The 27,069-nt window shown below is 44.1% G+C and overlaps 1 protein-coding gene across 2 annotated transcripts; it reads left to right on the top strand.

The window, feature by feature from the left end:
* The first annotated feature begins 22 nt into the window (after window positions 1-22).
* GOT2 (glutamic-oxaloacetic transaminase 2) lies at window positions 23-27,069 on the top strand. 2 transcript variants are annotated; one of them, XM_003823698.5, is made up of 10 exons: window positions 23-278; window positions 10,552-10,708; window positions 12,176-12,304; window positions 15,197-15,256; window positions 15,764-15,925; window positions 16,152-16,256; window positions 17,635-17,785; window positions 18,276-18,441; window positions 24,648-24,798; window positions 25,907-27,069. In XM_003823698.5, exons 1-10 carry the CDS (start codon window positions 190-192, stop codon window positions 26,027-26,029), a joined length of 1,293 nt encoding a protein of 430 aa, XP_003823746.2. In that variant the 5' UTR covers window positions 23-189; the 3' UTR covers window positions 26,030-27,069. The 2 variants fall into 2 exon arrangements, with proteins under 2 accessions (XP_003823746.2, XP_063453692.1); XM_063597622.1 differs by having other exon boundaries at window positions 50-278; window positions 24,648-27,069.

The following is a 27,069-nucleotide window of genomic DNA, read 5'->3' as shown; positions in this document are numbered from 1 at the left end:
CGCTGAGCCCACGCCGCTCCGCCCGCCGGCCGCCAGGGATCGCTGTGACGTGGCTCGGGCCCAGCACGCGGCCGCTCTGGCCCGGGGAAGTCCCTGTCCTTACCTTCAGCAGGAGCCGGTTCCCTGTCTGTGTGTCCGCTCGCCCTCTGCTCCGTCCTGCCGCTGCCCACTGCCCTCCTACGGTCCACCATGGCCCTGCTGCACTCCGGCCGCGTCCTCCCCGGGATCGCCGCCGCCTTCCACCCGGGCCTCGCCGCCGCGGCCTCTGCCAGAGCCAGGTAAGCCAAGGGAAACGGAGATGGAACCAGGGCGATGGCCCTGCCCCGCCGAGCTGCGAGCACCCCAGGACATTCACCCCTCCCGGCCCCCAAATACACACTGTCACTCACACACACACACACACACACACACACACACACACACACACACACACACTTTTCTGCCACCCCCTCGGCTTTCCCTTACTGGGGACTGAGGATTGAGCGTCCGTGCCCCACAGTGATCCTCAGGATCCCACATCCCTCTGGTCCCCGCACTGGGCCCTGCAGGAAGGCGGGCAACGCAATCCCTAGGGAAAGGAAGTGTGGCCCTCGGCGGTTCCCGGACTCCCATTCAGTGGGAGGGGTGCGGATAGTACTGAGGCAGCGGCGCCGGGTAACGACCGTGCCCTTGATAGGGTGCCCAGGGGGCGGCGGGCGCACCTGTCCTGGCCCCCGGCCCGCCCGAGTCGGTGGGCCGGCGGCGGCTGGCTGCCGCGTGTGTGCCCTGGGCGGGAAGAGCGCGAGAGGGAGGTTTCCGGGGCGCCGGCATTCGGGCCTCGCTTTCCTCCCCGCACCTACGACCTTGGCGTGCGGCATTCTCCTGACCTTGCGACCCCCCGAGGTCCCTGTGACCCCGGGGCCCGTTTGGCCTTTGCTTGGGAAAGGGTCGAGGTGTAGTGTGTCTCTTTTTTTGTTTTGTTTTGTTTTTTCCTTATTGCCCCTAAGGAGGTCTGGTTGCAGGGAGGCTATCAATCTTCCTCTCCATCTCCCTGTGCTCTTTCATTCAGTAAATATTTCGTAACTGCAGTTTCTCAGAGCCAGGCTCTGGACCAGATGCCAACGATACAACTGTGAACAAGGCGAGGGAAGGACAATGACAAATGGTCATTGCTCAAAAAATGACAACGTAATTTCGTACTGTGGCGTGTATAATAGTATGGAGGGAAATTTCAGAGCTTGAAACGAGCTCTAGTAATTCATTCCCAATGGAGACCGGAGCCAGAAGATTAATTCAACTCAAGAAGCCGATTTGGAGCACTCTCCTTAAGCACTACCTTAATAAGGAACTGAGTTTTAAAACCACCCCCAAGCAGGTATTAACTGCAAGGAGCAAAGCGTAGCTTGGCCTTTCGTTTGAATGTATGCTCTGTGTCTTTCAGCCAGCAGAACTATCTGTCCTTTCCAAGGCCCCACAGCCTTGGCAGTACAGTTTTGCCCAGGCTTCGCACTTTCTTCTCTTCCTGACTCGGCTCCTTCCTGGCCCACTGTCAACGTGTGCTCTTTAAGTCTGCCTACCTAGTGGGCCAGAGCCAGGAGGAGTTATTTATGCAACAAATTTGGAAAACCAAAGGAGTGCTTTAAATTTCCGGCAAGAGAAAGTATGTTTCCCTATTGCAGTAATCTTAAAATAATACCTTGTTTTATGGATTTGGCTAGATCACCTGACGCTCTAGTGCTTGGTGAAAATCCCTTGGGGTCAGGGTTAGTCATTCTTTCAGTTTGAGAGTCTGACTCATTTTTCTTTTCTGTATTTTTCTTACTAGAATGTAAGTTCCATGAGAGCGGAGACTTTACCTACTTTATATTCACTGTTACATCTCAGCACTATTAACAGTTGCTGGCATGTCTCTTATATTGGATATTTTTATTTTAAGCCCTGATTTTTCACGTAATGCAACGGAAACAAATACAGTATGACATTTTAATGTTGTATCTTAGATCAAAATCTGAACATAGGCTGGTCCAAGTGTAATGGTGTTTACAACTAATTGATCATAACCAGTTACAGATTTTATTGTTCCTTCTCTCGACTAATCTTACACAGGGGAACCACAGTGCTGCAAAATATGTACCAAAAAAAATTCCCTTTTTTTTTTTACTTTAAATACAGGGTCTCACTGTGTTGCCCAGGCTGGAGTGCAGTGGCACAATCATGGCTCACTGCAGCCTGACCTCCCAGGCTCAAGTGGTCCTCCTGCTTCAGCCTCCCAAGTAGCTGGGACTACAGGCATACACCACCACACCCAGCTAATTTTTTATTTTTTGTAGAGACAGAGTCTCCCTGTGTTGGTCTCAGACTCCTCCCACATCAGCCCCGCAAAGCGCTGGGATTATAGGCTAAGCAACCCCACCTGACCAGAAAATAAATTCTTGAAATAGTTGAGCACCTAATGTTGAGGAATTACTCTTCAGATTTAAATAATGATACCTGATTAGGTGACAGAATCAGATGCCATATTTGGCATGAAGGTTAACTCTTCAGGCAAGATCAGACTTCCCTCCTTACACTGTGGAAGTGATCTTTACCTAGCTCCAAATGGTAAAAGTGGAAAATACTTAAACTGAATTCATCGACATTTCTATTTAAATGGCTCATTCTAATACAATAAAACCTTGTCTGTTGTTATTCTGAAGAACTGAGGATTTATCCAATGGCATACTTGGAACTCTTTGTAAATATGTGGAACTCTTTGTAAGTTCAAGTGTATCATTTAGCTAAACACTGCGAATAAAACTTTCTCTTGTTGACTTGTACTGTAAATGTATAGTGACATGAGATCAGACATAGTTGCAGTTCAATGAAGAAAAAAAAGATGCTAATGTATTTTGATTTATAATGATTTGCTTTTAATTATTTAATTCTGATTATTTACTTTTTGGTGAAATAACTGAGCAGGTCTCGTGAGACTTTAAAAATGCAGTGTGCAACTGTGGTACCATAACCATTGGTTAAAAGATCACAGACCAGGCACAGTAGCTCACACCTGTAATTCTAGCACTTTGGGAGGCTGAGGCAGGTGGATTGCTTGAGCTCGGGAGTTCTAGACCAGCTGGGCAACATGGCAAGACCCCGTCTCTACATAAAATACAAAAATTAGCCGGGCATGGTGATGTGCACCTGGAGTCCCAGCTACTTGGGAGGCTGAGGTGGGAGGGTCGCTCGAGCCTGATCGCTTGAGAGGTGAAGAGTTGCAGTGAGCCCGCTGATCACGCCGCTGCACTCCAGCCTGAGCAACAAAGCAAGACTGTGTCTCAAAAAAAAAAGATCACAGCTGTGCTATTGTCTCTGCCATTTTTAGCTCTGTGATTGTGGGCAAGCTAATTAACTTCCCTTCTGATTTTAAAGTAAGAAGAATGTGAGGAAAAGCAGTTTAAAAACTGTAAAACTTTAAGTAGGCTTAAGCTCCAGGGAAATTACAGTGCGTTTCGATTGGAAAGGCTTACCTGAATACTTTGTACCTAACCTCTCTTGGATGACCAGTCAATATTGCTCAATGTTTGAGGCTTTGTGCCTGTATCCAAAATGTACTGATAGAAATCACTTTCTAGGTCACAGGTTATCAGCATGAGTTTTGCCCCTAGAACACTCCTATTTTCATCTACTCGATTCCTTTAAAAACATCAGAGTTTTTACAATATGTGTGTAGTCTTTACCATTTTAAGAAATGGAATAATGAAAGGCATGGAGGAGTTGAAAGATGGTTACTAATGTGGGGCTAATCAAATTGAGTATTCCCTCTAGGCCAGGTGCCGTGGCTCACACCTGTAATCTCAGCACTTTGGGATGCTAAGGTAGGAGGATCACTTGAGCTCAAGAGTTGGAGACCAACCTGGGCAATATGGCACAACCCCATCTCTACAAAAAACTAGCCAGGCACGGTGGCACGCACCCGTAGTCCCAGCTACTCGGGGAGGATCACTTGAGCCCGGGAGGTAGAGGCTGCAGTGAGCCGTGGTCACGCCACTGCATTCTAGCCTGGGTGACAGAGTGAGACCCTGTCTCGAAAAAAAAAAATTGTATCCCTCTAGGAGGGGAACAACAGACACTGGAGCCTACCTGAGGGTAGAGAATGGGAAGAGGGAGGGAATCAGAAAAAATAACTGTCAGGTACTATGCTTATTACCCAGATGATGAAATTATCTGTACACCAAACCCCCAGGACATGCACATGTACCCGTGAACCTGAAATAAAAGTTAAAAAAACCTCCCAGGCCTCTGCCTTTCAGATGCTAGTAGCACCTGCTTTCCCCCAGAGTTTCAACAAACAGAAATGTCTCCATAAATTGTCAGTGTTCCCTAGCTAGGCAACCCCTTCCTCTCTCTCTGGCTAAGAATAACTTTCCTTGTGATCTGGATTATAAACTTGTCTCAAGCAATAGATACATGGTTTTCATACCTGTGTTCTTTAATCTGTACTTCATTTTCAATCTCAAAACTAGCATTGTAATTGTAAAATGTACATAATTTATTACATTTTTTTAAAAAAAAATTGATTATCCCTGCTCCTATATTTAGATTGTTTAAAAATTCAGTATTTTGAAATTGTGTTTAGAATTCTTAAAAGACAGAGGCTGGAGGGCTGGGGCTGAGGGAGGGTGGTGGGCCTGCGGGGACATTCTTACTGTGCAAACATAGCGATAAAAACATGTCATTTTCCAAAGCAAAAACAAAAATAAAAAAAAAAGAATTCTTAAAAGGTATACCAGAAGACACAAGTCTATGGTTTCTGAGTTTCTATGCTTAACATTTTAAAGAACTTGAAAAATAAGTGCTTTTCACACCATTTAACAAGAATGATGCTTTCTCTCCTTGTGGTAGGGAGCAGTGGGCAGTGGCTTTGTTATGATTGAGGGTCTTGGAGGATACAGACCATTGTTTTCTTTTTCTTTTTCTTTTTCTTTTTTTTTTTTCTTCCTGAGACAGGGTCTCTATGTAGCCCAGGCTTGTCTCAAACACTAGGCTCAAGTGACCCTCCCACCTCAGCCTCCTGAGTAGCTGGGAGTACAGGCAAGCGCCACTATGCCCAGCCAGACCATCTTTTGAAAAATGAAAACTTTTCCAGAAGTGTTCTCTTTTATAATCTAGTATGTCCTTGACATTCAGGGTATTCCTTTCACTCGGCAGTTAATGACAGTGATGTAGATAGACAGGTGGCTGCATGTTTTCAGGGTCTGAATTGTGGATAAGTAATAATGAAAGCTTTCTTCAGGCCCAGTTCAGAAGCTGGTTTAAGGTATCTGTGCTTCTTACTATTGCCTAGGTACTAGGAACAGCCAAGCAACCTAGAGCCACGACAACACAAAATGAGAGGCAAGCTATTAAAAGAACTGGCACCAACACTAGTGAGGGGGAAGGGTGATAATGGCAGTGTCTCCTGATTCTCTAGAAAAAACTATGCAGTAGTAATTGAAAAGCAGAAAAGGGCCGGGTGCGGTAGCTCACGCCTGTAATCCCAGCACTTTGGGAGGCTGAGGCGGGCGGATCACTTGAGGTCAGGGGTTCAAGACCAGCCTGGCCAACATGGCAAAACCCCATCTCTACTAAAAATAAAAATAAAAAAATTAGCCGGGTGTGGTGGCAGGTGCCTATAATCCCAGCTACTTGGGAGGCTGAGGCAGGAGAATCGCTTGAACCCGTGAATTGGAGCTTGCAGTGAGCTGAGATCGTGCCACTACAGTTCAGCCTGGGCAACCCAGTGAGACTCTGTCTCAAAAAAAAGAAAAGCAGAAAAGGTTAGTTGGTTGGAGGGTTGTGGGTTATTGTTAAACTGATTAACATTGTCTCCCCCCACAGCCATGCTTGATTCGCTTTGTATTTAAAGAGAAAGAAAAGCAGAAAAGGACCTGCATTTGGTCACAAGGTCTTACGGCTGTATATGCTCCTTGAATTCTCTACATACTGGCCTCACCAGGCTCTGTACTGGGATGTAGGATGGTTACAAATAAAAGTGGAGTGATAATAATTTAGTAACGATGACTATTAGCGAACATCAAGCACTCTGCCAATCTAGGTTTTGAGTGGTTTTTTCATCATTAGACCAGCCCTGTGAGATAGGTAGTTTTATGGCCCCATTTTACAGATAAGGAAAGTTGATGCTTGATTTACTTGCCAGGGCTCACACAGCTGGCAGGTGGCTGAGCTATTATTTGAATCCGTACAGTTTGCCCAGTACTGAAATTACCCAAGGCAAACTATTAAAAGAAACATTACAAGAAATAAGAGCCTGGGAAATCCAAAAAACTGGAAATAATCTGCCCTTTAATAACAGAGAATTGACTGTACACAGTAATTAATTACAACGATTGAGACTGCAGCAGTCTTTAACTTGTCAAGGGAGCATGAATTAAACTCTGTACTGCCATCAAGTGTGCCCCATGGAGGAGTGAGGTGTATGAGTGCTGACTAGCCACAAGTACATTAAGAGAACCTTTTTTGGGAAAGAAATGTTAATGAGGTAATTCACGAGTTTATCAGCATGGTGAACACAGAGAACTTCCATGGTACCATACTGAAACATGTGGCTGATTCACAGTGGATGAGTGATTACTAGGAGAACTTGAGTGATTCTCCTGCAACAACCCCCAGCTCCTTCTCACCGTGAGCCTTTATTCTTAATTCTCTTCTTGGAAAGCCCTTTTACTCCTCCTTTGAGCCTTAGCACTCAGCTGCTAAGTCACGTCCTCTGGGAAGCCTTCCTAACCTTGTGCAGTACTTTCCTTCCCTTCTCCAAGCTATTAGGTCCTCTGCTCAGGGCTCCCATAAGTCATATCCCATAATAATGCCCTGGGTAGGTGTGTATCACTATCCATCATCTCCCTGCAGTGCCCAGCCTGCATTACGTGCAGATCTCTGCTGATCACCACAGTGGACTAGTCAGGTGGTAAGGGATTGTGTTGTACTCTTCTTTACATTCCCAGCCCTTAGCATAATGTTCTTAATGATTGCTTTAGAAGATCATAAAGCCTAGAAAAGTGTTCTGACAAGGCAGAGAATCTCTACACTCTAAACTGATTGCACAGTTTTTTCTTTTTAAAAAAAAAAAAAAAACTTTTATATTGTAGGGGAAGTCATTAATCACTAAACCAAGGAAACTAGGCCATCAAGATTGGGCAAACTTTGTTAAAATGTTAACTTGTGTGCGCCTGTAGTCCCAGCTACTTGAAAGGCTGAGGTGGGAAGATGGCTTGAGTCTAGGAGGTCAAGGCTGCACTTCAGCCTGGGGGATGGAGTGAGACCCATCTCTTTGTTTGTTTGTTTATTGAGACGGAGTCTTGCTCTATTGCCCAGGCAGGAGTGCAGTGGTGCATTCTCGGCTCACTGCAACCTCCGCCTCCTGGGTTCAAGCGATTCTCATGCCTCAGCCTCCCAAGTAGCTAGGATTACAGGCGCACGCCACCTTGCCTAGATAATTTTTGTATTTTTAGTAGAGACAGAGTTTCACCGTGTTGGTCAGACTGGTCTCAAACTCCTGACCTCAGGTGATCCACCTACTTCGGCTTCTCAAAGTGCTGGGATTGCAGGCGTGAGCCACTGCACCCGGCCGAGACCCATCTCTTTAAAAAAGAAAAAAAAAGTTAACTCAGCTTCTTTTCAGATTCACTTACTATAAATCAAAACAAAATTCACAGCCGGGTGCAGTGGCTCACGCCTGTAATCCTAGCATTTTGGGAGGCCAAGGTGGGTGGATCACTTGAGGTCAGGAGTTAGAGACCTGCCCAACAGGGTGAAACCTTGTCTCTACTAAAAATACAAAAATTAGCCAGGCGGGGTGGCACACATCTGTAATCCCAGCTATTTGGGAGGCTAAGGCAGAAGAATTGCTTGAACCCAGAGACAGGTTGCAGTGAGCCACGATCGTGCCACTGCACTCCAGCCTGGGTGACAGAGCAAGACTCCGTCTCAAAAATAAATAAATAAATAAATAAAGCAGGCCGGGGGCGGCTCACGCCTGTAATCTCAACACTTTGGGGGGCCGAGGTGGATGGATCATGAGGTCAGGAGTTCAAGACCAGCCTGGCCAACATGGCGAAACCCCGTCTCTACTAAAAATACAAAAATTAGCCGGGCATGGTGGCAGGAGCTTGTAATCCCAGCTACTTGGGAGGCTGAGGCAGGAGAATCGCTTGAACCCGGGAGGCGGATGTTGCAGTGAGCCGAGATCGCACCATTGCATTCCAGCCTGGGCGACAAGAACAAGACTCCGTCTCAAAAAAATAAAAAATAAACAAAATTCACTAAGTTTTGTCCTCATATGCTCTTTCATATTTAAAACAAACTGGTCTTTTAGGATGGTAGTTCTCCCTGGGAACATGTTCTGTGTTAGTTATGTTAGCATGCAATGTGTTTCCATCATTGCTATTGTCAAATGAATCAATAAGTATAACAAGCTGCTCAGTTTTTCTAATACGGTAAGTATTAATAGTTATACCCCACATAAATAAAAGCTCTTTGGGGTTTTCAGTAAGTTTTAAGAGTACAACAGGATCTAAAGATGACAAAGTTTGAGAACTGCTGCTTTAGACCAATACTACTCTTTTTCCTTAAAAACACACAGTTGTATTTATTTGTCACTGTTGATCCTAGTGTGGTCTCAACACTCATTGCTTATCTTTTAACCAAAGTAGCTTCTATTTCCCAGAGAAAATTAAGAAGAGAGGGTGGTGATGTCAGTCCTACACAAGCATTCTAAACAGACTGGCAAAACTCGTGAACACACGCAGTACAACTTCTACAGCCACATATATCCCTTTTATACCTCCTTAAAGTGGCAACAAAGAAAGACCTTTTTATTTTAATGACTCAAAGCTATAGCCTCTCGAGCATGTAAAAATAAACAAAGGTATATAAATTTTAAATTATGCTTGGTAATCAATGTGTCTGTAGTCTATCTTAGAAATTATTTAGGTATACAATGAATAATAATCTGTTAATCAATTCATTGTAATATTAGACCAAAAGTGTAAGTTACCCTAAAGATCTTAGAAATTGTCTTCAAGGCCAGGCGCAGTGGCTCACGCCTGTAATCCCAGCACTTTGGGAAGCTGAGGCGGGCAAATCACATGAGGTCAGGAGTTCGAGACCAGCCTGGCCAACGTGGTAAAACCCCATCTCTACTAAAAACACAAAAATTAGCTGGGTGTAGTGGCGGACACTTGTAATCCCAGCTACTTGGGAGGCTGAGGCAGGAGAATCACTTGAACCCAGGAGGCGGAGTTTGCACTGAGCCAAGATCATGCCACTACACTCCAGCCTGGGTGGCAGAGTGAGATTCCATCCCCCAGCTCCAAAAAAAAAAAAAAGAAAGAAAGAAATTGTCAAACTGGCATATTACAAAATACAATTACTGTTCTCCCAAAAGCTTATCCCCAGTCTAATAAGAAAAACATCAGACAAATTCCAGTAGAGGGGCATCCTACAAGATACCTGACTAGCATTCCCAAAATTGTCACAGCGAAGAGGAGCTTATGGAGACATGCAACTAAGCATAATGTGGTGTCCTAGGTGGAATCGTGGAACAGAAATAGGTAAAAGCTAAGGAAATCTAAATAATGTGTGGACCTAATAATGTATGGACCAGGCATGGTGGCTCACGCCTGTAATCCCAGCACTTTGGGAGGCCAAGGCGAGCAGATCACCTGAGGTCAGGAGTTTGAGACCAGCCTGGCCAACATGACGAAATCCCGTCTCTACCAAAAATACAAAAATTAGCTGGGTATGGTGGCGGTCATCTGTAATCCCAGCTACTCCAGAGGCTGAGGTGGGACAATCGCTTGAACATGGGAGGCAGAGGTTGCAGTGAGCTGAGATCACGTCATTGCACTCCAGCCTGAGTGACAAAGAGGGAAACTGTCTCAAAAATAATAATAATAATGTATCAGTATGGATTCATTAATTGTAACAAGTGTGCCATACCAATGTAAAATGTTAATAGGGGAAACCTGGGGGTAAGGGTATATGGGACTGTACTATCTGCTCAATTTTCTGTAAATCAATACTGTTTTGGCTCACGGAGGCTGAGGCAGAATTGTTTGAACCCTGGAGGCAGAGACTGCAGTAAGCCAAGATTGCACCACTGTACTTCAGCCTGGGTGACAGAGCGAGACTCTGTCTCAAAAAAAAAAAAAAAGTTTGTCAGAATAGCAATTCAATTTTGTTTAACACAAATTTGTATTTTTCATAATTTTAAATATATAAGAGTAATATGGCCAGGTGCGGTGGATCACTTGAGGTCTGGAGTTTAAAACCAGCCTGGCCAACATGGTGAAACCCCATCTCCACTAAAAATACAAAAATTAGCTGACGTGGTAATGCATGCCTGTAATCCCAGCTACTTGGGAGGCTGGAGTGGGAGAATCACTTGAGCCCAGGAGGCAAACGCTGCAGTGAGCCAAGATAGCACCACTGCACTCCAGCCTGGGCAACAGAGCAAGAGTCTATCTCATAAATAAATAAGTAAAATGGATCTTGGATCTAGCTAATGGGATTGAGCTAATGTATTTCTCATTTCAGCTCCTGGTGGACCCATGTGGAAATGGGACCTCCAGATCCCATTCTGGGAGTCACTGAAGCCTTTAAGAGGGACACCAATAGCAAAAAGATGAATCTGGGAGTTGGTGCCTACCGGGATGATAACGGAAAGCCTTACGTGCTGCCTAGCGTCCGCAAGGTGAGCTTGCTGTTCATCTCCTTTTGAATGGGATGAATAAACTGAAGAGAGCCCTGGAGAGTGGCAGGAATAGTGCTGGACCGGGAATCAGGAGCCCTGGGCTTTAGTTCTGGCACTAATGGCATGAATCACCTGGGTTTTCTGGGCTGTAGTCTCCTTGACTGTAAAGGTGAGAGGTTGGAACCACCTGTTTTTTCCCAAGATTGAACTTTCTATGGTTCTGTGATCATCTGTAAAACAGACATTAAATATGCTTTAGAAATGCTTAGCTATGCCTAGTTTAATCCTGAAGTTGCATAAGAGGACCAAGACTTTAAGCGCTGTCTCTTGGTGAGAGGAATAGCTCTTCGTGGATTACTATTTTTATTTTCCATTTCTCTAACTGTGATTACTTTAATCAAACCTTTGTACACAGGCATGCTCTGTCCTTTCTTCCTGCTGAGCTATGCAATTTTCACCTCTTTCTTTTGTTATATTTTTATTAGTAGCATCTTTATTTGTTAACTAAATAATATAACAAATCCCCTTAGAATAATTTTTTAAGTTATTCAGCAAGTATTTGCTACTGCAACCTGCATCACTACCAAGCACTATTGTACATTCCCTCATTCACACTTCACCTCAACACTGTGAGAGGTAGAAATAGTTCCTCCATTTAACAGAGGAGGAAACTGAGGCTCAGGAAGGCTAAATAACTTGCCTAGGGTAACACAACTTGTAAGGGACAGCCAGGCTTCCAATGCCAAAGCACGAAGATGTGTGGCTATTACTGTTAACACTTCGAAGTTCTTAGACTGGCATATAGCTTGACATGCTTTCTCTTTTGTATTTAGTTTGATTTAATCATCTTATATCTATTTTAGGTGTTGCTCTTAAACCTTGGTCTTGTGCATTCCAAGAATCTCATTTTATGTTAAATTGTAACCAAGAGAGACTATACCCATTCACATAAAACCTAACTTAAACAATAAAATACAATTTGAAAAAGAAAGTATTTCTGTTCTGCAATATAAACTATCAAGCATTCTACCTACTCTTCTTCTCAGAGAGTAACTTCAAATTTTAAAAAAAGGTTTGGCCGGGTGCAGTGGCTCATGCCTGTAATCCCAGCACTTTAGGAGGCTGAGGCAGGTGGATCACCTGAGGTCAGGAGTTTGAGACCAGCCTGGCCAACATAGTGAAACCCCTTATCTACTAAAAATACAAAATTAGCTGGGTGTGGTGGTGCACGCCTGTAATCCCAGCTACTCGGGAGGCTGAAGCAGGACAATCACTTGAACCCGGGAGGTGGAGGTTGCAGTGAGCCGAGATCGCACTACTGCACTCCAGCCTGGGTGACAGAGCAAAACTCCATCTCAAAAAAAAAAGACTTTACCTCCAAAACTTAACTAATAAAACTTTAAACATTAATCATAGTAATTCCAAGTAAGGAGAAGAAATTCAATGGATGTATTTTCTCTTGTCTAGGCAGAGGCCCAGATTGCCGCAAAAAATTTGGACAAGGAATACCTGCCCATTGGGGGACTGGCTGAATTTTGCAAGGCATCTGCAGAACTAGCCCTGGGTGAGAACAGCGAAGTCTTGAAGAGTGGCCGGGTAAGCTGAGCAGGCTCTGGCATCATCCCAGGTCTGTTTTAACAAATTTGTAATTATTTAAACAATTTTAGGCCAGGCACGATGGCTCACGCCTGTAATCCCACCACTTTGGGAGGCCAAGGCGGGCGGTTCATCTGAGGTCGGGAGTTCGAGACCAGCCTGATTAACATGGAGAAACCCCATCTCTACTAAAAATACAAAATTAGCTGGGCATGGTGACGCATGCCTGTAATCCCAGCTACTCAGGAGGCTTAGGCAGGAGAATCACTTGAACCTGGAAGGCAGAGGTTGTGGTGAGCCAAGATCATGCCATTGAACTCCAGCCTGGGCAACAACAGCAGAACTCCATCTCAAAAAAAAAAAAAATTTAAGAAATATGAAAAGATAACTCATTTTGTGTGTAATGATTGTTTTGAGGAGGCCACACTATTTCTAATAATTCTTATTTGATAGTAAATTGCCATCATTAAATAAAATAATTTACATGACACCAATTCCAAAAATGTACTAGTAGTAATCCTGAAAATGCGGTAGTCATTTGACTGATAGATTTGATGTTACTTTTGCTGTTAGTCTCTACCTGCTTATGTTCATTTTACATCGAATATGCTTTAGAAATGTTAACTATGCCAAGTTTTAAGCCTGCAGTTAGCCCACACCCTCATGTCCTAAGCTTCCAACTTGCACAGAAGCAGCAAGCAGGAAACAAGCCATGGGTGGACTGTGGGGACTGGACCAGTCTGGCAGCCCTCTGCTGTCCCTTCACAGCCCACATGGACACAGAAAGAAGACCACGCTCCCCACATGTGAACTCGTGCACATTGTGGTTCACTTTCTTTTGAAAAAAACATGTTTTTTAGTGAGTGCATTTGTATGTTTTTCTGGGTAAGCCTGGGGAGTGAAGAAACATGCAAACTAGCAAAACTAAGTCAACATTTTTTCTCCCCTTCCCCCTCTGAAAAGCCAGAATAAATACACTTTATTTACAAGACTGGTCTAAGTCCACACATGAATTCGTTAACTCAGAGTAAAGCACACAACCTTAACCCCAGGGTTATGTAGTAATTATCCTACGTCAAATAGAATTTTGTTTAGTTCTGTCCATACAGTCAACTGCCTGTTAGCCCCTCCTGGAAATTTCTGTACTTTTTAATTCATGTGTTTTTTTGCCTAGTCTCTGCTCCATCTAAATAACAACCTAAGTATGAAACTGACCTACCTTAAAATAACATCAGCTTGTCTTTTATAAGTTGTTGTGCCTCAGCCGGGCGCAGTGGCTCACTCCTGTAATCCCAGCACTTTCCGGGACCGAGGCGGGTGGATCACCTGAGGTCAGGAGTTCGAGACCAGCCTGACCAATATGGTGAGACCCCCCCCCCCGCCATCTCTACTAAAAATACAAAAATTAGCCAGGTGTGGTGGCGCACGCCTGTAGTCTCAGCTACTGGGGAGGCTGACATGGGAGGAATCCTGGAACCCAGAAGGTGGAGGTTGCAGTGAGCCAAGTTTATGCCATTGCATTCTAGCCTGGGTGACAGAGCACGAACCTATCTCAAAAAAAAAAAAAAATTGTTGTGCCTTTGTGAATCATAGTATCATCGGACCTACAGTGAGGTTTTTATTTCCATCATGCCAAAGCTTGCAGGACAAACTATTTAAAATAATTTTTTAGTTGGGTTTTTCCCTCTTTAATCTACTACCACCCCAGTCCAGAAAAATACGTTTGTGCTTTGTAGAGCCTTGTACTTCTATAACGCCTTTAAAAACAACAAACAAAAATCTCTTAAACCTACGGTAATTTCTTGTTTGTCCCTTAAAGTTGACCAATTTGAATAAGGAGATTCACCTCAGGCATCTTCCTATTACCCAAAACATGAATATTTTCAGATTATGAAAACACATAGAAGGGGACCTCTTAGAAAACCTTTATTTATTTATTTATTTAGAGATGGAATTTCACTCTTGTTGGCCAGGCTGGAGTGCAATAGCACGATCTCAGCTCAACGCAACCTCCGCCTCCCGGGTTCAAGCAATTCTCCCGCCTCAGCCTTCCTGAGTAGCTGGGATTACAAGCATGCGCCACCACACCTGGCTAATTTTGTATTTTTAGTTGAGACAGGGTTTTTCCATGTTGGTCAGGCTGATCTCGAACTCCTGACCTCAGGTGATACGTCCACCTCGGCCTCCCAAAGTGCTGGGATTACAGGCATAAGCCACTGCGCCCGGCCAGAAAACCTTTAAAATGTTGTAATGTTATCCTTGTATACTTGTTGACTTGCTTTTCAAGGAACTTTGATGTTTAGAGAGTCATTCTACTTTGTATAGTTCTAAAGTAATGTTTTAATGTAGTGACTGTTCTCAGTGTCTTTTTATTTTATTTATTTATTTTTTTTGAGACAGAGTCTCACTCTTTTGCCCATGCTAGAATGCAATGGCACAGTCTCGGCTCACTGCATCCTCCACTTCTCAGGTTCAAGCAATTCTCATGCCTCAGCCTTTCCAGTAGCTGGGATTACAGGCGTGCGCCACCATGCCTGGCTAATTTTTGTTTTAGTAGAGACAGGGTCTCGCCATGTTGGCCAGGCTGGTCTCGAACTGCTGACCTCAGGTGATCCACCCACCTTGGCCTCCTAAAGTTCTGGGATTACAGGCATGAGCCACCGCACCCAGCCTCTCAGTGTCTTTTTATATCTTTTATATAATTCACCCCTTTTTCATATTGAGGAGGAATTTTTGTGTTCTGAAAGTTTCCCGTGTAACATGAAATGATACTGACAGGCCATAAAGAATGAGCTTCTGAAGTATGAAAGGTCCTGGACAAAGCAGTGGCCCTGGGTCTGGGCCTGTATAGAGAGTGTTGCACATCTCTGACCGTGGGTATCTCTCCTTCAGTTTGTCACTGTGCAGACCATTTCTGGAACTGGAGCCTTAAGGATCGGAGCCAGTTTTCTGGTGAGTCTGGAAGCTTCTTCAGGAAAGAACTATAAATTCCAGATGACAGGGCTTCCTGTTGTGTGTGTATTTGACTGTTGATGCAGAAGTAGATTTCTTCTTTCCGTGAAGTTTGCAGATGTCCTATTCTCATGAAAAAATGAAAGGACTTTGAAGAAATTACAGTAAAGATACATTAGTGATGATGATAAATTCAGTTCACTAGGAACTTACTATTTACTAGGGAGCTTTTGCATTTTAATTTGTTTAATCCCTATGAGAGAGGTACAATTAACCCCCTTTACAAGTGAAGAAAGCAAGACCCAGAAAGGTCCTTGGCTACATGGCCAGTATAACTGTCAGAGACTATTCCAACCCAGGCAGTCTTACTGCTGAGTCAATACTGCTTCTCAACCATAGAGAGAAACTGGGTTTCAGCGGAGAAAAATGTTCTCTCAATAAAACACATCAACATTTTTTTGCCTCTCCTTTGTTCATTTTTCTGTTTCCTTTCGTCCCATCTTTTAGCAAAGATTTTTTAAGTTCAGCCGAGATGTCTTTCTGCCCAAACCAACCTGGGGAAACCACACACCCATCTTCAGGGATGCTGGCATGCAGCTACAAGGTTATCGGTATTATGACCCCAAGACTTGCGGTTTTGACTTCACAGGCGCTGTGGAGGATATTTCAGTAAGTGTGGCTTTCAGGGTGAGAGAGGTGAATAAAACTCCTTGCTTGTGGACATTTGATGTCTCCCACCGTGTCCCAGTATCTGAGTTAAAATACTGGGGAAGAGCTGATTCCCAGGCTTCTGGTTACCTTTGTTACTTATCAAATGATGACGATCCTGTGGCATTTCAGATAAACCGTTTCCTTTAAAGCTGCAAAGTCGTCTCTTGACTGTTTTTCTCTTTAGAAAATACCAGAGCAGAGTGTTCTTCTTCTGCATGCCTGCGCCCACAATCCCACAGGAGTGGACCCGCGTCCGGAACAGTGGAAGGAAATAGCAACAGTGGTGAAGGTGAGGACGATGAACTCACTGGCGACAGTTCTGTGTTTAGTAACCAGCTTTGGAGGCTTAATTTGGCAATGTCTCAACAGAGAGTCTTAACCTTGAACCTGCGTGAAATGTCCACACAGGTGGATAAGCTGCCAGAAAAGGGCTCCCCATTTGCGTGATTAGCAGTTCTGGGATTGATGACGCATGAGTATTTGAAAGTAATTTTTTTTGGCCGGGCATGGTGGCTCACGCCTGTAATCCCAGCACTTTGGGAGGTGGAGGCGGGTGGATCACCTGAGGTCAGTTCGAGACCAGCCTGGCCAACATGGTGAAACCCCATCTCTACTAAAACTATAAAATTAGCTGGGCGTAGTGGCCCATGCCTGTAATCCTAGTTACTTGGGAGGCTGAGGCAGGAGAATCACTTGAACCCAGGAGGTGGAGATTGTGGTGAGCCGAGATTGTGCCACTGCACTCCAGCCTGGGCAACAAGAGCAAAACTCTGTCTCTAAAAAAGAAAAAAAGAAAATAATTTTTTTCCTCATCCTGGATGTAGGGAACTCTGATAAAACCTGTCCACTGGCCCCAGGATGTCTGCTGTTGATGCCTATATTCGCCCTGGTCAGTGGTTGCTTATTGATCTTTTTAAACACTTTTTCATGTCCTCTCCTTGGCAGCATTGCCATGATCACTCTCAAAGTGTAGCCAGCTGTCAGAGAAGACACTAGTCAAAATTCCTAGGGAGGAAAATGTTATTCCTGTTGTCTCATGTCCCTGTTTTCCCTTTTCACTCCTTTTCATTTCTCTTTCTTTTCTCTCTCTTTTTTTTTCTTTTGAGACAGAGTCTCACTCTGTCGCCTTAAGCCAGAACACAGTGGCACAGTCACAGCTCACAGCAGCCTCTACCTCCAGGGCTCAAACAATCCTCCTACCTCAGCCCCTGAGTAGCTGGGACTACAGACATGTGTGCCACACCTGCCTGGCTAATTCTTCCTATTTTTCATAGAGACAGCATCTCACTTTGTTGCCCATGCTGATCTCAAACTCCTGGGCTCAAGCGATCCTCCCAACTTGGCCTCCCAAAGTGCTGGGATTATAGACATGGGCCACCATGCCTGGCCAGTTTCCCTTTCTTTAACTTCTGTCAAATCTAAGCTGCAAACAGAATGAGACAGAAACAGCATTTGGAGAGTGCTTTCAAGATAAAATGGTTCTAATGATGTTGTCTCGTGAGTCCTGGGTATAAGATGAGTCTTCCAGGATTACGTTAGCCCCAGAAAAGGCTTATTGTGCTTATTGGGACCATGCCCACCTCACATAAACATCTTTCAGACTTTTATAAACATCTGGGGCCTCTTCAGAAAGACTGCTAAAGCTTCGATCTTTTGTTCCTTCTCAGAAAAGGAATCTCTTTGCGTTCTTTGACATGGCCTACCAAGGCTTTGCCAGTGGTGATGGTGATAAGGATGCCTGGGCTGTGCGCCACTTCATCGAACAGGGCATTAATGTTTGTCTCTGCCAATCATATGCCAAGAACATGGGCTTATATGGTAAGCTACAGCATCCAGCATGACACATGCTCTCATGCTGGGAGAGAATGCCACGAGGGCATAGAGCTTGTGGGGGTGTGTGTGTGTGTGTGTGTGTGTGTGTGTGTGTCCATCCATGTCCATGTCCCTCCCTACCCTAAGATGAAAGACCAGTATCGTAGATTTTACTGATTTTCTTAGCCATATATTCTTCGGTGTCCTTAAATTTTTCCAGCAAAGGAAACTGATTACTGCTTCTCTAAACAAAAAAGTAACAAATCCGTGAGCCAAGAAGATAGATACAATAAAAAATACCTTTGAATACTCTGAGTACTGAAAACTTCCTTGTGCCTCAGTTCACCACTCTGGTTGTTGAAAGCTTTTTATTTATAATAAAGTTATTTTGGGGTCCTTTGGATGGAAACAGATAATACGTAGCAAATACACTCATGATTTGCTTTAGCACATTAGATAGTAGAAGTAGAAGACGAGATCCATTTTTGTCTTTCAGGTGAGCGTGTAGGAGCCTTCACTATGGTCTGCAAAGATGCGGATGAAGCCAAAAGGGTAGAGTCACAGTTGAAGATCTTGATCCGTCCCATGTATTCCAACCCTCCCCTCAATGGGGCCCGGATTGCTGCTGCCATTCTGAACACCCCAGATTTGCGAAAACAATGGTAAAGGTTTATGCCACTCCCCAGCCACCTACCTGTTCCCACCACTGCTCCTTCAAAGCTAGTTTTTAATTGACCTCTAGTGATATACAGTACCCCATAGATTCCATATGCGGAAGGCAGGGAAGGAAGCAAAAAATGTGCATTCCTTTTTTAAAAAATTAAGGCCGGGCGCAGTGGCTCACGCCTGTAATTGCAGCACTTTGGGAGGCCGAGACAGGTGGATCACCTGAGGTCGGGAGTTCGAGACCAGCCTGACCAACATGGAGAAACCCCGTCTCTACTGAAAATACAAAATTAGCCGGATGTGGTGGTGCATGCCTGTAATCCCAGCTACTCGGGAGGGTGAGGCAGGAGAATTACTTGAACCTGGGAGGCGGAGGCTGCAGTGAGCCGAGATTGTGCCATTGCACTCCAGCCTGGGCAACAAGAGCAAAACTCCGTCTCAATCTATATATATAGATAGATAGATAGATTGGTTGAGACAGGGTCTTGCTCTGTCACCCAGGCTGGAGTGCAGTGTTGCAATCCTAACTCACTGTAACTTTGTACTCCTGGCCTCAAGCAGTCCTCCAGCCTCAGCCTCCCGAGTATTTGTTAGCACTTTGAACCAAGTTAATTGGTATTTCTCTGTAAGAGGCCGTCATAATTTTTAAATGGTAGTTCCTTTTATTCCGTCATCTCCATGTTAGGTAGAACCTGCTTTCCCCTAAAATCAGTTTCAAATTAAGTACCTTACATAGGAAAACTTCCTTTAAAACATCATATTTTTGTTTGTGTCCTAATAATTGCTAGCATTGAATCCGTATTTTTGCATATGTTTGTATTTTATTGTAGAGACAGGGTCTTGCTGTCTTGCCCAGGCTGGTCTCCTCAAATTCCTGGGCTCAAATGATCCTCCCACCACGGACTCCCTAAGTGCTGGGATTGCAGGTGTGAGCCACTGCACTCAGCCTGTTTTTTATTATCTGTACTATCTGACTCTCAACATCTGTTCTCTGAATTAGTGTTACTAAATCTTTTTGACCACAATCCACATAAGAAATATATTTAAGGCTGGGCACAGTGGCTCACACCTGTAATCCCAACACTTTGGGAGGCTGAGGTGGAAAGATCATTTGAGACAAGCCTGGGCAACATACTGAAACCCCATCTATAAAATTTTAAAAATATATATTTTACATCATGACCTTGAACATATTATATACTTATATGTGTATATAACTGAAACTGTCTTCCAGACTCAATACTAAAGGCTTCATGTGCTTTACTCGAGTTTTTTGTTTTGTTTTGTTTTGTTTTGTTTTTTTAAACAGTCTTGCTGTGTCACCCAGGCTAGAGTGCAGTGGCACAATCACTGCAACCTCCACCTCCTAGGCTCTAGCAATTCTCGTGCCTCAGCCTCCCGAGTAGCTGGGATCACAGGTGTGCACAACGAGACCCAGCTAATTTTTTTTGTATTTTTAGTAGAGACGGGGTTTCGCCATGTTGGCCAGGCTGTTCTCAAACTCCTGGCATCAAGTGAACCACCTGCCTCAGCCTCCCAAAGTGCTAGGATTACAGGCGTGAGCCACCAAGCCCAGCCTCCACTCCAATATTTTCTAAATGCCAACTGCATCTTACTAAGTTGAATTTAACATACTAAGCCAGGCAAGGTGGCTCACACCTATAATCCCAGCATGCATTTTGGGAGGCCAAGGCGGGTGGATCCCTTGAACCCAGGAGTTCGAGACCAGCCTGGGCAACATAGCAAGACTGTGTCTCTATTAAAATAAAAGAAAATAAAAAAATAAAAAATAAAAAAATTAACCTACCAATGGGTCATGACACATAATTTAGAAAACACTGCTGTAGAAAGGGGTTGGCAAACTGTTCTGAGAGTCAATCCAGTTTGCCCCCTATTCTTGTAAATAAAGTTTTATTGGAACACAGCTGTACCCATTTGTTTATGAATTTTGTATAGCTACTTCTTTGCTGCCATGGCCGAGTGAGCAGTTGTAGAAGGCAGAGACCATATGGCCTATAAAGCCTAAAATAATTACTGTTTGGCCATTTACAGAAAGAATGCCAACCCTACTCTATGAGTTCATAAAACCATGATGCCTGTGGAAGGTGTGATTTGTTATATGAGTTTATCGTATATTTGTTATATGAGCTGCTTAGTTGAGAGGTCACATCTCTGAGCAGCTCTTGGGTAGAAAAGCTAAATTTGCTATCTCTAAGAAACTTGATATGTACCTCCCCTAGTCATCATGTGACAACTATTTTTTCTGTCTCTCTGTCTCATGAAGATTAAAGTAAATACTAAGAGTCTGGTTCAGGATAGTTTTTTTTGTTTTTTGTTTTGTTTTGTTTTGTTTTGTTTTGTTTTTTCCTTTTGATTTTTTATAAAGACAAGGTCTCACTGTGTTGTCCAGGCCAGTCTCAAACTCCTGGGCTCAAGTCATCCTCCCACCTCAGCCTTCCAAAGTGCTGGGATTACAGCTGTGAGCCACCGCACCCAGCTCAGGATAGTTCTTTATGGTATAATAGGTTCATGCTAGACCTACCAAAAAATTGAGTACTTTTTAAGTTATATTTTTTTGCAGCATGATATTAACATGTAAGTATATTTCAGAAAGTTTGTGAAAGGGAAAAAATTAACCATAACTCTAGCTATTCTAACTCAGCTTTTTTTTTCCCTTACCCATTGTTTGTTTGTTTTTTGTTTATTTGTTTTTTGTTTGTGTGTGTGGGTTTTTTTTTGTTTTTTGTTTTTTTGTTTTTGAGACAGAGTTTTGCTCTTGTTGCCCAGGCTGGAGTGCAATGGCACAATCTTGGCTCACTGCAACCTCTGCTTCCTGGGTTCAAGCGATTCTTCTGCCTCAGCCTCCCGAGTAGCTGGGATTACAGGCATGTGCTACCACGCCCAGCTAATTTTGTATTTTTAGTAGAGACGGGGTTTCTCCATGTTGGTCAGGCTGGTGTCGAACTCCCGACCTTAGGTGATCTGCTCACCTCGGCCTCCCAAAGTACTGGGATTACAGGTGTGAACCACCGCGCCCAGCCACCCATTGTTATCTGTAGTTGTGACATACTGTTATATATGTATGTGCAGGACTGGTTTTGGTTTTGTCACTTAGAATTATACTAAGCTTGTTTTACTTAATATTTTCAATGTTTTTAAAAATATTTTCATATTCTCTGGTTACGAAGATTTTTTTTAATGCATGCATTTCAATACACAATTTGAGAGTCTGTAGTAGACAAAGATGCCAGACTGTGTTAATGACTACCCTCAGGGTGGTTATAATCTGATGAGAAAGATACACACATGACTTTCTTGTTTTTGTTGTTGTTGTTGTTGTTCTTGTTCTTGTTGTTGTTTTGAGAGAATCTTGCTCTGTGGCCCAGGCCAGAGTGCAGTGGCACAATCTCGGCTCACTGCAACCTCCGCCTCCTGGGTTCAAGCAATTCTCCTGCCTCAGGCTCCCCTGAGCTGGGATCACAGGCACCCACCACCACGACTGGCTAATTTCTGTATTTTTAGTAGAGACTGGGTTTCACCACATTGGCCAGGCTGGTCTCAAACTCCTGACCTCAATGGATCCATCCACCTCGGCCTCCCAAAGTGCTAGGATTATAGACGTGAGCCACCGTGCCTGGCCACACATGATATTTAATATAAGACAGAATGGAATAAATGATGACTAAAGGGAGAGCTGTTGATTCTAGTGGGGAGTTAGAGAAGATGTAATGAGGACTGCGGCATGTGAGCTGTGCGTTAAAGAGGGGAAAGGGCTTTTTTTTTTGCAAAGGAAATGAAACGGACAAGGAAACTGGGGAGAGATCTGAGTGAGTGCATAGGCGTGGGACGTGCATTATGCAGAACTTGTGTAGAAAGCCCCAAGTTGTTTTCGTGATGAAAACACGAATGTGAGGAGGACTGTGGGAGGCAGCCAAGCTGAGAAGGTGGAGCAGATCGTGAAGCACCCTGGTTGATACTGTAGGAAGTCAACACTTGATTCTCCAGGCAACAAGGAGGATGGAGGGGTTTGGCTAAGATGGCTTCACATCTAGCCCTGTTCATGCACTCAATATCTTTGGGATCCAGGCCTCAAAGTGAATGAAGCTGGACGATGGAAACTGTAGGAAATTTAAAATCAGATGCCATAACTGGAGGGGCCAGGGGCTCCTCAGCTCCAGCCAGTAATTATTTTGCTAATACAGTGCTATCAGTTTCTCATTTTTCAAGAGAAACTACAGGTTTAAGCTTTTAGGCACAAGTGCCCAATTTAAAAATGTTTCACTGGGTGAAGTAAAACATTACTAGGTCCCATATTTGGTCTTTAATTGGCAGTTTGTGATCTCTCTTCTAACTGTGCATAACATCATTATAGAGAGATGGTTTAGGAAAGTGAACACCTAAGAACAGGGAGATAAACTGTAAATGGGAATGTCATTGGTGAGAGCCAAGAATGTCCCAGAGCCATGGGAATGGAGTGGAAAGGGTAGATTCTGAGGAAGGGGAAGGTTGTATTCAGAATCAGGTGATCCCCGTGCACAGTCAGAGGACTACCTTCTCCAGTCCCTCAGACAGAATTTACTCTCCTTGGGGCTTTTAGCATAGCAGTGTCCTATGTGTTTTACATTTTGTGGCCATATTCCATACTTGGTTTACAGGTTTGGTTACCAGCACCCCTTGCAAGCTTTTGAAGGCAAGGACTATGTCTCAGTCCTCACCACCTAAAATAGCTTGGCTCATTGTAGATTCATAGTACATTGTCTCAATTGTGAAGATGGGAATGTATATTTCATCCATGTCAAAAATAAGGTCATTTTTTTTGTTTAACCCACAGCTTTTACCTTAATCTTAGTAGGTTTTAGAGTGATTCATTCACTTTTCTTTTTTTTTTGAGACAGAGTCTTGCTCTCTCACCCAGGCTGGAGTGCAGTGGCGCCATCTCCGCTCACTGCAAGCTCCGCCTTCTGGGTTCACACCATTCTTCTGCCTCAGCCTCCCCAGCAGCTGAGACTACAGGCACCCGCTGCCACGCCCGGCTAATTTTTTTGTATTTTTATTAGAGACGGGGTTTCACCATGTTAGCCAGGATGGTCTCGATCTCCTGACCTCGTGATCCGCCCGCCTGGGCCTCCCAAAGTGCTGGGATTACAGGCGTGAGCCACCGTGCCCCGCCCACTTTTCTTAATACAGATGCAATTATGATGGGGTTACATCCCAATAAGCCTGTCATAAGTCAGAAATGCATTTAAGGCCAGGCTTATGTCTGTAATCCTAGCACTTTGGGAGGCCAAGGTGGGAGAATCACTTGAGCCCAAGAGTTCCAGACCAGCCTGGGCAAAATAGGGAGAACCTGTCTCTACAAAAAAAAAAAGAAAAGAAAAGAAAATTAGCAAGGCATGGTGGAATGCACTTGTGGTCCCAGCTACTTGGGAGGCTGAGGCAGGAGGATCACTTGAGCCTGGAAGATTGAGGCTGCAGTGAGCCATGATCATACCATTGTACTATCCAGCCTGGGTGATAGACTGAGACTGGGTGATGGACTGTATCTGAAAAAAAGAAAAAGAAAAAGAAAATGGGCCAGGCGTGGTGGCTCACACCTGTAATCCCAGCACTCTGGGAGGCCTAGGCAGGAGGATTGCTTGAACCTTGGAGTTTGTAACCAAACCGCGCAACATGGCAAAACCCCATCTCTACATTAAAAGAAAATTCATTTAATACACTTAACCTACCAAACATCATAGCTTACCCTAGCATACTTTAAACATGCTCAGAACAGGTATTAAACTACAGTTAAGCAAAATCATCTAACACAAAGCCATTTTATAACAAAGTGCTGAATGTCTCATGTAATTTATTCAATACTGTACTAAAAGAAACAAAATGGCTGTATGGGTACTTAAAGTATGGTTTCTATTGAATGTATATTGCATTTGTGCCATCATGAAGTTGAAAAATTGTAAGTCAAGGACTGTCTCTACTCAAGTGTGTTAACTGCTTCAGTTGCCTGATGGAAATAGTGTTCCAATATAAAACAGAATGCTATAAAATAGCTTTCTTCCCTGGCCAGTGACAGCGTGTCACTCATTCGTGACCTGAGAATTGAGGCACACTAGGGGACTGCTCAAGGGAGGTAAAAATGCAGTGAACTCCAGCATATCGGTCAGTGCTTAGGCAGAATGAGCTGCATCTCGGGGTTTCTTTACAGGCTGCAAGAAGTGAAAGGCATGGCCGACCGTATCATTGGCATGCGGACTCAACTGGTCTCCAACCTCAAGAAGGAGGGTTCCACCCACAACTGGCAACACATCACCGACCAAATTGGCATGTTCTGTTTCACAGGGCTAAAGCCTGAGCAGGTGAGTGATTCTGATTTCTCTGCAGCAGACCAGCTGATCAGTCTTTGCAAACCCAAAGGATTCCTTTTTATTCTTTTTTCTTTTTTATTTAATGTTTTCGGGTTTTTTGTTTTGTTTTGTTTTTGTTTTTGTTTTTGTTTTGAGACAGTCTCGCTCTGAAACCCAGGCTGGAGTGCAGTGGTGCAATCTCAGCTCACTGCAACCTCCACCTCCCAGGGCTTAAGTGATCCTCCTGCCTCAGCCTCCCGAGCAGCTGGGACTAGAAGTGAGTGCCACCACACCTGGCTAATTTTTGTATTTTTTGTAGAGACATAGTTTCGCCATGTTGCCCGGGCTTGTCTTGAACTCCTGGACTCAAGCGATCCGCCTGCCTTGGTCTCCCAAACTACTGGGATTACAGGTGTGAGCCACTGAGCCCAGCCCCAGAAGGATTCTTCATAGATCACCCACCTGTTCAAAATTACCCTAAAAACAGTTAAAACAGTTATTTTGGAGCCCTTTTAGGTAAAAGTATTGTAATACTTTTTAGCATTTATTTTGCTTTTTTTTTTTTTTTTTAGTTGTTTACCTCTCTGTATCCCCCATGAACTCACAAACTTCTAAAGAGCAGAGCTTGTTTTGATCATGTTCATAATCACTGTTGCTTCTCCCAAGAGAGCAACAGGAGAAATAGCTGTTTCATAATTGAATCCTGGCTCTGCTGAATCTAAAGGTGTCTTTTTCCCCATCTGTTTATGCCTCAGAATTCATCATCCTACTTTAAAGTAGCTTTTTTTTTTTTCTTTTTTTGAGATGGAGTCTCACTGTGTCGCCCAGGCTGGAGTGCATTGGCGCAATCTCGGCTCACTGCAGTCTCTGCCTCCCAGGTTCCAGGTTCCAGCTATTCTCCTGCCTTAGCCTCCTGAATAGCTGGGATTACAAGTGTGAGCCACTGCCCCCAGCCTTAAAGTAGCTTTTTATTCTTATTTTATTCCAAGCTAACAGCAAATTCTGGGAACAGGTTTTAAGCGAGGAAATAGAGCGTTGGTAAGTTGGCTACTGTGCCATGTCAGGCCAGGGAGAATCCCCTGTACCGGGAAGAGGTACCCAAGTTCTTTCCTCTCTGCAGGTGGAGCGGCTGATCAAGGAGTTCTCCATCTACATGACAAAAGATGGCCGCATCTCTGTGGCAGGGGTCACCTCCAGCAACGTGGGCTACCTTGCCCATGCCATTCACCAGGTCACCAAGTAATGTCCCTGGTGCGAGGAAACAGAGACAACCTTTCTGTCTTCAGCCTCTGCTATTGAGAGCTTCACACAGACAATGAGAGAGGGTGGATGGTGGTGAGTGGATCATTTCTTTCAGCCACAGTGTGTAACACTCAGCATTTGAATGTTTCTCAGAAAAGAACGTGTAGTGACACAGGGCAGAGGCATCCATGGCTGGCGTCTGGAACATTAAACCAAACTCTCCCCTGTCCTTTTTTCTCCAACTTTTCTCAAAGAGTTTACATGTGCAAGAAAGTCATCGCACCAAAAAACCTGTCAATTATGCCATTGCAATATTTCAGAAGCTTTAACTGAAGTGTCAGGTTCCTCGTGAGAAACAGCACACGTTAGAGGCTTTGAGAGAAGGCCTACTTCTGTCATGATTAGTCGGCCTCGTGTCTGTCCTCCCATCTTGGAACAACCTTATCAACAGGCCGCACTGCAGAAATGATGTTTTATGAAAACCAATGAGGCTGCTGCCACTCCAGCAAGGGAAATAATGCAGTTTCCTGTCTTATTTAAGAAAAAGAGAAGGCTCTCTTTTCTCCCTTGTCATTGCCGTTCTTTTCCTTACACACAAAGATTTTTTAACTATTGCAGATTTTCATCCCATTCTACTGCTTGATTGACCATCAACTCCATCCTATCGAGATTTATTTAAGAATGAAGAACATAATTTTCTGCTGATGCTGTACCCTCACCCTTTTCAGCAAAGAATAGTGGAGAGTAGGAAACTGTACTTTATCTCGGCATCCTCTTGAATGATAGTGCAAGTTTCTCCAGTTGGGATGTTGTCTCTGCCCGGTTGAACCTCCTCCCTTTGTTGAATGTGGTGTGCAGCCACTCATCTCACACTGTGAGTCCAGCGGCGCAGGGTGGTACCAGGAAAGAGGATATTCTAGGCTTTGTGTGCTGCTAGCTGGGTTCAGGCTTCACCCACTGGAAAGAACCACCATCTGCTCTAACCATGTAGACTTATTGCGGCCTGGTTTCTCTGTTACAATAAAATTACTGTAGACCCAA

This window comes from Pan paniscus, chromosome 18 (genome assembly GCF_029289425.2).
Source record: "Pan paniscus chromosome 18, NHGRI_mPanPan1-v2.0_pri, whole genome shotgun sequence".
NCBI classification, from domain to species: Eukaryota; Metazoa; Chordata; class Mammalia; order Primates; family Hominidae; genus Pan; species Pan paniscus.
This window is presented reverse-complemented; position numbering and strand designations above follow the sequence as displayed.

Excerpts from the sequence above, each read along its gene's own strand:
- GOT2 (XM_063597622.1), top strand. The coding sequence starts at position 190 with ATGGCCCTGCTGCACTCCGGCCGCGTCCTCCCCGGGATCGCCGCCGCC. Across the intron at positions 15,926-16,151 it reads GCGCTGTGGAGGATATTTCA|AAAATACCAGAGCAGAGTGT; the intron begins GTAAGTGTGGCT and ends TTTTCTCTTTAG. Across the intron at positions 18,442-24,647 it reads CCAGATTTGCGAAAACAATG|GCTGCAAGAAGTGAAAGGCA; the intron begins GTAAAGGTTTAT and ends GTTTCTTTACAG.